Genomic DNA, 9167 nt, shown 5'->3' with positions numbered 1-9167 from the left:
ACCTCCACCCAAGAATATACGAAACGTACGAGCCTTTCTAAGACATGTTGGGTTTTACAGAAGATTCATAAAGGACTTTAGTTACCTCTCTCATCCTCTATATAATCTACTTCAAAAGGATGCACCATACGAGTGGACTGAGCAATGTCAAGAAGCTTTTATTAAGCTCAAGGGCATATTAACCACTGCACCTATCATGTAGCCACCTGACTGGAGCCTTCCTTTTGAACTTATGTGCGACGCGTCTGACTATGCTCTTAGGGCGGTGTTAGGTTGGAGAAAAGAAAAGAAGCCCTACGTTATTCATTATGCAAGTAGAACTCTAAATCCTGCCTAAGTGAACTACTCGACTACAAAAAAGGAACTCTTAACTGTAGTGTTCGCTTTGGATAAATTTAGGTCATACTTGATCAGATCTAAGATCGTCATTTACACTGATCATGCAGCGCTCAAGTATCTTCTTTCTAAGAATGATGCTAAGCCCCACCTGATTAGATGGATTCTCTTACTCTAAGAATTTGATTTGGAAATAAAAGATAAAAAGGGAGTAGAGAACGTAGTGGCTAACCATATTTTCTGCCTTGATCTCTCTGATCCCTTGAGATGACACATATAAATGACATGTTCCCTGACGAACAATTGTTCAAAGTCTCCTATTCACACTAGTTTGCCAATATTGCTAATTATCTTACCACAAGTTTCACGCCGACACATTGGACTGCGCAAGATACGAAAAAAATTCTTCGGCGAGGTTCGTAAGTTCTTCTGGGATGATTCATATTTGTTTAAATATTGTCCAAACCAAATCTTAAGGAGATGTGTGTCAGACAATGAACACCAAAATATCATCTCCTTCTATCATTCTCAGGCCTGTGGTGGTCACTTTTCTGCAAAAAACACCACGACGAAGATTCTGCAGTGTGGCTTTTACTGGCCCACTATGTTCAGGGACACTCATGAGTTTTGCAATGCTTGTGAGCGTTGTCAGAAGTTAGGAGCATTAACCCGTCAAAATATGATGTCGTTGAACCCCATTCTGATCATTGAAGCATTTGATTGCTGGGGCATCGATTTCATGGGACCATTCTCGCAATCCTTTGAGAATTTATACATTTTGCTAGTTGTAGACTATGTCACTAAATGGGTCGAAGCGATTCCATGCCAGAACAATGACCATCAAACGGTCATTAAATTCTTAAAAGAAAACATCCTTTCCCGGTTCGGAATGCCTCGAGCCATCATTAGTGATGGAGGCTCACATTTTTGTAATAGGCCCTTCGTGAACTAAATGAAGAAATATATGACATCTCTCACAAGGTGAGCACTCCATACCACCCACTATTTCGACCAGAAACGAAAAGCATTTGATTTGGAGAATTATCTCACTTAATAGTAACTAAAAGAAAGAAAAGAGAACAATCATCGAATTTATTCATTCTGAGTTCTTTTACATCCTTTTGATCCTCTGATACCAAATAAAATTTCTAAAAAATACAAAAGTTAAGTAAATTCGAAATATGAATTTCAGCAGCATTCCGGCACATATTGATCATATCTCCAGGGGAGATGAGTTGTTCGAGCTTCCTATGCATTTCGTCTCTTATTGGCATGATAAAGGAGTTCTTAGATCCCTTTGAAACTAGAATAGCCTGAGGATCTAGAAAATTGCAACACGGCAGCTGCCTTAAATAGGCTTGCACAACTCACTAGGTGTGGCGCGGCCCGGGCCTTCTACACTCTACACTCCCTCTCCTTCTCTCTATCTCTAATACCTATTAGAGGCACTGGTCTTCTGAACATCTCCTTTATCAAATGAGGGGGTAGGGGGTATTTATAGGCCTCTGCACATGTGAGCCCTCGAATCCTATGCCATGGACCCCACCTCGTACGCCCAATCCATCCTTCCCTGGTGAGAGTTGTGCGGCCTAACATGACTATGGACGAGATGCGCGAACCCACGCAACTCAGCTCTCGCACAACATGATTCTCGCGCAACTCACCTGCCTTTCACTTTTATCCTTCATTTCTTTCACCAATTTTCCTCTTTGAAGCTTGTAACGCCCCGAATCTTCAGGACCCGAGTATATGACCCGTGTCCCAAAAACCCGAGTGCTAACCTTAAAGGATGGTCAAATTCGAGTGTACATTTTTATTTTCTTTCATCAGAGTAAGAAAATGAGCGTAGTATGGACAATTCAACATAAAGGAAAATTTCAAATTTCATTTAGAATATACAAGAAGCTCTCCATAATAATTTATACAAACCAATGTCTCCAAAATTAACAAATACAAGAATTTTATGATCTAATACATGAGAAATAATAGAATGCAAGTAAATTTGAGCCACAAGACTCCTCAGCATCTCCAGGTAGATACAGTCATGCAACCCTAGCACTTGCACCCGGCACCTCATCAGCCCAAACCTGAAAATCACTTAAGCCACCTGTGCTACCTGTACGATTATATTTATTTGATGGATGAGTGGCCAACTCAGTGTGAATTCCCCTCAAGATTACACACCGCCGCATTAGGTAAGAAATAGTATAAAACACCCAGACAACCAAAACCGAGTATATGCATTCTTGTTAAATGCATGAATGCAATCGTCAGCCCGGGTAAGACATCCAGATGGCCTGTGCCCCGGGTAAGACATCCAGACAGGAAATCATGTAATCATTGGCCCGGGTAAGACATCCAGATGGCCTGTGCCCCGGGTAAGACATCTAGACAGGCAATCACGTAATCATCAGCTTGGGTAAGACATCTAGACGGCCTGTGCCCCGGGTAAGACATCCAGACGGGCATTGGGCTCATCACCCATGAATATGACTAGTCATCAGCGCAACACTCAGCATAATCACATGAGCATAATGATCCAAGTCATTATCATAAATCGAATGACTAGTCATTAGCGCAACACTCACGTAATCACATGGGCATAATGATCCAAGTCATTGTTAATATGCCATGTATGCATGATTAGTCAAGTCATTATTAGTCCATTTACAACCAACCAATTTAAATAAGCTCAAAGGCCACTATCACTACAAGAAAAGGGGGCTTTAGCCTCGGTTCAAAACTGTGACTAAAAAGGTTAAAAACTGAGGCTAAAGCCTTTAGCCTCAGTTTTGCCTCAGTTATTCAAACCGAGGTTGAAAACCTCGTGGCTAAAGGCTTTAGCCTCCGTTTTAGCAACCGAGGCTAAAATGACTTTTGTAGCCTCAGTTCTTCAAGTGAGGCTAAAAACTTTTTTAACTTCAATTTTCTCAAAATGAGGCTAAATCAAAATTTAGCCTCCATTGTTTTCAACTGAGACTAAATCCAAATTTTAGCCTCAATTGTCTCCAACCGAAGCTAAATCTATTTTTAACCTCGGTTCTCAACAACCAAGGCTAATGCCTTTAGCCACGGGAGTTGTAGTCTCAGTTTAAGTAACTAAGGCAAAACTGAGACTAAAGATAGATTTAGCCTTCGTTGACATCAATTGAGGCTAAAATCAATTTCTAACATCATTTATCAATAATCGAGGCTAAATCATTTATTTTAACACATTCATAAACCTATGCATATTCAGTGGCCATTGATCAAATGGCTTGCATTTTTGTTCTCATAAGGTAACAACTCATAGAGAAAACATGAGAATCACACCCACTTTTCAAATTGAAATTTTAGTTTCTATTTGGAATAGAAATCTGGGGTAAAAAAAAAAAAAAGAATTCAACAACTAAAGCTTTGATCAACTATCATCAATGGATTCTAATTCAGATTACTAGATCTTGACTGCAACCACTAAAGCCTCTGGTCCATAGCCAACATGTTGAAGTTGTAGTCGGGAGAGATCTGGTGCGTCATCGGCAGTGGGAGCTTCCCTCTTCCAACGGCCATAATCACAGGATCGATGAATTCAACATCAACATAACTGCTATTTCCAGCAACTAGTTTTTGCAGATTCAAATTAGCTGAACTACCGAGGAACGGATACTGTGCAGCTGAACCTGCCACAAGAAGGAATATAAGCATCCACAACAATCAGAAAAAAGATCTTACCAGCAAGAAAATAAAAATAGATGGTAGCAAAACTGCAAGAATTTGAGCCAGTAGATCAATGGTAGACAGGGTGCATTTCAACATTGAGTTCTCAGATTTGAACCTTGCTTACCAGCCAATCAACAAAAACAAAAGAAAAGAAAAAGATTTTTAAAAAATAACTTGAAACTGCCAATGAAATATTGGCATGTATTCAACAATGAATTATCAGACTTATAGATATTATGTTGCACCAAAAATCCGTGAATCTTGATCTTAGTAATGACACTGCTAGCAAAATAAGGTGAATGCCATTTTAATGGGAATCTACATATGTCGTGGTTACAAAGGGGATAAAAATGGTCATGCCCCAGGAATCGGAAGTGAAACTAGAAAAGACCTGATTAATGCCGACTCCACACCCCAGGAAGATCCTTCCTATAATGAGCATGAAAAGGTTCTGGGCAGCTGTATTTAGCACCATGCCAATGATGAAGAAAATCCCTACAATGAGCATGGTCAGCCTCCGACCGAGGTTTCTTGTGGTGTAGGATGCGAAGAAGGTCGAAAATATGTGCACATCAACAGAATGCAGTGCAATATTTAGCACAACTTCCACCCATGTTCGTTATAATTTTAGTTGTTGAGGCTTTTTTCTTTTCATGTTGATGTGTATTTATTTTTATGCATCTAGAATCAAATTAAATCAAAACTAATTGCAAATTGAAATTGATGTACCATATTGAAACTCAAATAGTCCATAAGCATAGATAGATAGAAGAAGCAGAAGAGACTGAGAGCAAAGTTTAACAGTCCTCTAGCCTTTTATGCTAGAGATCACACAAACCCCTTGCATATTCTTCCAAGGAAAGCCTCTCTTATTGCAAAATCTCATAGAAGTTGTTTTGTATACATGAATCTTTTGCTAATCATGCAAAGAGTTTTGCTTAAGGATCAACTAGACAAATTTTTTAAAAAAGTACAGATCGACAAGCAGAAAAGATGCAAGACCTAAGAAGTAGACCTTCGTGACTTTCGTGACAGTTAGGTGATTGAATGAAGTCAAATATACAGAATAAGGTAAAAGGAAATTGCATCCATAACATAATATATTGGAAACACTGGTAGTTTCCAAAGAAAATGTACAACGATTATGTTACAAATTCTAAGAGGCTATCTTACCATAAATGAAAATGGTAACTGCTAGGTTCAACTGTTATTTTTTATACTTGTAATGGCTGACATGATATGACTGCATTATGCCTTTTGCTTGTCTCTTTCTCATATATTTTGCTCCATCACAGGAGTAGAACAAAATATTTTGAGTCTTTGAACTAAAGAAGCCTATAGGTGAAGAAAGAAGTAGATGTGGATGTGATGGAGGTTTTTTATTTTATTTTTGGGGATGATGTGGAGATGATGGAGGTGTTTCAAGTCAAGAAACAGAATAGACTATACTTCAGTCCGGGTTCTTGTTTTGCAGAATTAACTGGAGTCAAGAAACGGAATAGACTATACTTCAGTCAAGGTTATTAGTATCGAGTTTAGGAGTTGGTAAATATTGAAAGATATTTACAAACAGGGCCATCATATACCTTCCATCTGGTGATCGATGAACACTGAGAAACTGAAACAGATGCTTGCACTGAGGATAGGAAGGATTCTAATTATACGTGGCCATATTAGGATGCAAGTCACACTACACAAAGTAGACAATGCAAACACAGCAACATACTGTTAGAAAAACTATACACGAAAACTTTAATTCGTGACCATGTGTCAACGGTGTGGGTGTTAGTGAACAACTACAAACCTCAATGGCATCGGTGTTTTGAAATAGAAGAGCTCTTAAGGACTGTTTTAGAAACTCTAATTTCCTAATTAGAAGTTGCAATTCTTATAGAAATTTTAAGTTGGGATCAATTGATGCCAAAGATTTGCAGGGCAATCTCAGTGGCTCTCACAAGTGACAAACCCACCAGACTTTTCTTCGGAAATCTTTCCCATGAACTTCTTGCCATGAGAGCTAGGTGGGGCTGTTGTACTATTGATGAGAAATTCACCCCGTCCATTTTCTTTGCCAAATCATTTTAGGACACGACCTAAAAAAATGAGATAGATTCAAAACTCAAGTGAACCATACGTATTATATCCAGTAAGTAGTGCAGAATGATCACCTACCATTTAAAACTTCTTAGGAGCTACAGAAGTTTTATATCCAACATCCAATAAAAAACAAAACATATTATATCTAGCATTGCAAGATCTAATTTAAATAGAATTAGATACACAACTGAACATCAATCTAATGAAGGAAAAACCTATAAAATGCAAAATAAAGAAATCAAACAACAGAAATAGTTCAAAGATGACATTAGCTTCTCAAAGTTTCAACATATCAAAGAAACTCATGAAAAGCTTCAAAGGAAGAGCTGAACAGAGATTGGAAAGGAAAGATAGATCATATTCTTTTGCATGAAAAGAGAGAAACACAAGAGGTCAGATTTCTTACAAAAATTCAGTGAAAATGAGCAAGCCAAAGGTCTGGAAACTCCAGAGATCCAGCATGGAGATAACCGAAGAGCTATGGTGTTTAACGCGCTGCGTAAAACTGGTGTTGTATTGTTTCGAGTCCATCCAGAAAGTTTACCTCCAACAGTACGTACGAATAGCATGTGCCTCACACGATCTTGTTTGCCATTCAAACCAGATGTAATGGAACTGCCTATCTGTCAACTAATTGCATAATGGGTCAAGGAAAAAAGGGTCCACTTAGAATCCACAGATGATTCACTTATATGCATCAGAGAACATGAATTTTAAGTAGGTGGCAGAGTAGTAAGAAGACTAAGAAGGCATGAATAATAAAAATAACTGCTAATAGAGTACATGGGATTACTTGGTAATTCTTGGTTGTGCCTCTGGAAACGGGATAAAGATGTCTAATACCTTCTTAGTATCAAGAGCATCTGTATTTTGATCACACAGTTTTTCCTACATGGAACTGAAAACTTCTAATCATACACACTTTTAGTACTGAGTTCATTGCTCAAAAAACAGGATAAGAAAATGTGAGGTCCACTAATCATACACAACATCACTACGTGCCAATCTACACATTGGAGTGTAGATGGAAAAGGAGAGGGATATGAGCACAAGTGAGATAGTGGGGGAGCCCACCTCCATGAACATGCAGACCCAGTTCATTCATCAAGTGGGGTCCACTGAACATGCACCGTCCTAACAATTCGGCAGGTCCCCTCATCAGAGAGGTGTTGTCCACGTTGAATATGGACCTTTGGTCATTTTTCTCTAACCATCTATTTTTCTCATAAAGGCGTAACTCACCTGATGAATGGGCAACCCGCAACAATGATGCGCCGCAGATGATGAATGTGCAGGATCTCACACATATGGCACATTGCATGTATGTAGTGAGGTCCGTCTATCTCACTTGAGAGAGTCCTCCAAACAGGGCTTGAACAGGGAACATGTGTAAGAGATCCGAGATACTCATCAGGTGGTCCTGCTGCGAATGTGACCTGGGTCTGTAGATCAGGTTAGCCAACAATACAAACCGATCGATTTTGAGCACTGAATTGAATCAACCATTCATTCCTGGATAATCTTATTTCCACCTCAATGGTGATGAGACGTAAATGATCATTTAGGTAAATAACCAATTTACACAAATTATTAAAAGAAAAAGGAGGTGCATTAATTGGCTAAAATGCTGGAAGGGCTGAAATGCAATGTTGTTTGGCCCATCTGAAATCTAAAATCAACAGGTCAAAATTGAAAACCATATCAGGTAAGAGAGCTAAAATGGTTGATTATGATTTTGGAAGTCTAGACCATATTCTGTGGAAGTAGGGCTGTCAAAGGGCTATCAAAGGGCTGTGTGAGGCCAAGTAAAATCAAAACTTTGAATAGGTCCAGCCTGAATAGTTCAAAATCTGGGCAGAAGCTGACCTCAGGCCTGGCCCATTGAAATCCATATGTGGAAGCGATTGTGTGTCAAATGCTTCATTAATGGACTTAGACTTCCAAAACACGAACAGAATAAAGCAGGTTGTTATAGATCATTGACTGCGGAAAAGCTACCCCAAGGATGCAAATGCAGAATATGCATTCCACTGGAGGAGATATGTCAAAAACAACTATCAATATGATATTCTACATTATAACACTTCCATGCATATAACTGTCACCAAAATAATAATAATAAATAAAATAAAACATACCATTTGAAAAACAAATGACACTAAGATCTTAGTGACAATATCACACTCCCAAGGAAACTTGCGTAGTCCTCTGTATGAGACCAATGCAGATATGGCTACATTGCTCTCCTAAACTTGTCCCATGTCCTTTCCTGACCCTGCAGTCCAAATATCAGAGTCATGATTTGAAATCCAATACCAGTATAACATCATAATGTAGCAAAATTCAGATGCTTCATTACCTAGGAAATAATCATTTCCTTCTCCAGTCAATAAAACCGATTCGTTTGTGTACATTGGAGGTTAAGCGTGATCATAGAAATAAATCAATGTGTATTCTCAATCAACACTCAACCACCCACAAGAACATAATAAAATTTCTTTTGATCTCCGAATTCCAAAATATATGAGATTACTAAAATTCATGTTTTTTGAAAGATTACTAAAATTCACATGAAATGCTTAGAAGCAAAAACAGGTAAAAGGATGAAGGTCAATGTACCTTGAAGTGAACCCTCAGATCTGATCCCCTGGCCTTGCAGGCTGAGAAAGCAAACACAACAAAAATAGATTAGAAAATAAATTTCTGAAACCAAAACTTCCTACACGCTTTTGACCTTTCAAGCCTAATCCAAATGACCATGCAAAGAATTGAGCTTGCATCTGACAGGCTTGAACCCTGAACCATGAGGAGGTAGAAATGAAAAGAATTGAGCTTATATACTGCAGTGTCTATAATAATAACATTTATCCTTTCATATTTACCTATTAATTTGCAAATAAAACTATATTGTACATGCACATTGTATGTACTGCAGCAACCCACATACCCTAGCATACCATGTATTGTAAGAAGGAGCTTAATACAAAAATGTATGGATTTCCATGTCATATTAGACCTCTGACACAACACTCCAC

General features: G+C 38.5%; 1 protein-coding gene and 1 long non-coding RNA gene across 3 annotated transcripts; both read right to left on the bottom strand.

Moving 5' to 3' along the window:
- Positions 1-3789: 3789 nt before the first annotated feature.
- LOC131232431 (uncharacterized) lies at positions 3790-6728 on the bottom strand. The gene is made up of 2 exons (XM_058228650.1): positions 6539-6728; positions 3790-3995 (listed from the first exon to the last, which is right to left on the bottom strand). The coding sequence occupies exons 1-2, from the start codon at positions 6699-6701 to the stop codon at positions 3790-3792; spliced, it is 369 nt and encodes a 122-aa protein (XP_058084633.1). The 5' UTR covers positions 6702-6728.
- A 210-nt stretch (positions 6729-6938) lies between these two features.
- LOC131233645 (uncharacterized) lies at positions 6939-8639 on the bottom strand. 2 transcript variants are annotated; one of them, XR_009165312.1, is made up of 3 exons: positions 8492-8639; positions 8271-8407; positions 6939-7030 (listed from the first exon to the last, which is right to left on the bottom strand). It is a non-coding gene; the product is annotated as an uncharacterized LOC131233645 (long non-coding RNA). The 2 variants fall into 2 exon arrangements; XR_009165313.1 differs by lacking the exon at positions 6939-7030 and adding an exon at positions 7461-7568.
- Between the last annotated feature and the right edge of the window lie 528 nt (positions 8640-9167).

Source organism: Magnolia sinica, chromosome 18 (genome assembly GCF_029962835.1).
Source record: "Magnolia sinica isolate HGM2019 chromosome 18, MsV1, whole genome shotgun sequence".
NCBI classification, from domain to species: Eukaryota; Viridiplantae; Streptophyta; class Magnoliopsida; order Magnoliales; family Magnoliaceae; genus Magnolia; species Magnolia sinica.
The sequence above is the reverse complement of the archived record's forward strand: the minus strand, read 5'-3'. Positions and strand labels throughout refer to the sequence as shown.

What these genes read in the sequence shown, in the direction of transcription:
- LOC131232431 (XM_058228650.1), bottom strand. Translation starts at nt 6,701, where the DNA reads ATGCTATTCGTACGTACTGTTGGAGGTAAACTTTCTGGATGGACTCGA. An exon ending in CTCATTTTCACTGAATTTTT is followed by an intron (nt 3,996 to 6,538) that starts GTAAGAAATCTG and finishes TTCTTGTGGCAG; the next exon opens with GTTCAGCTGCACAGTATCCG.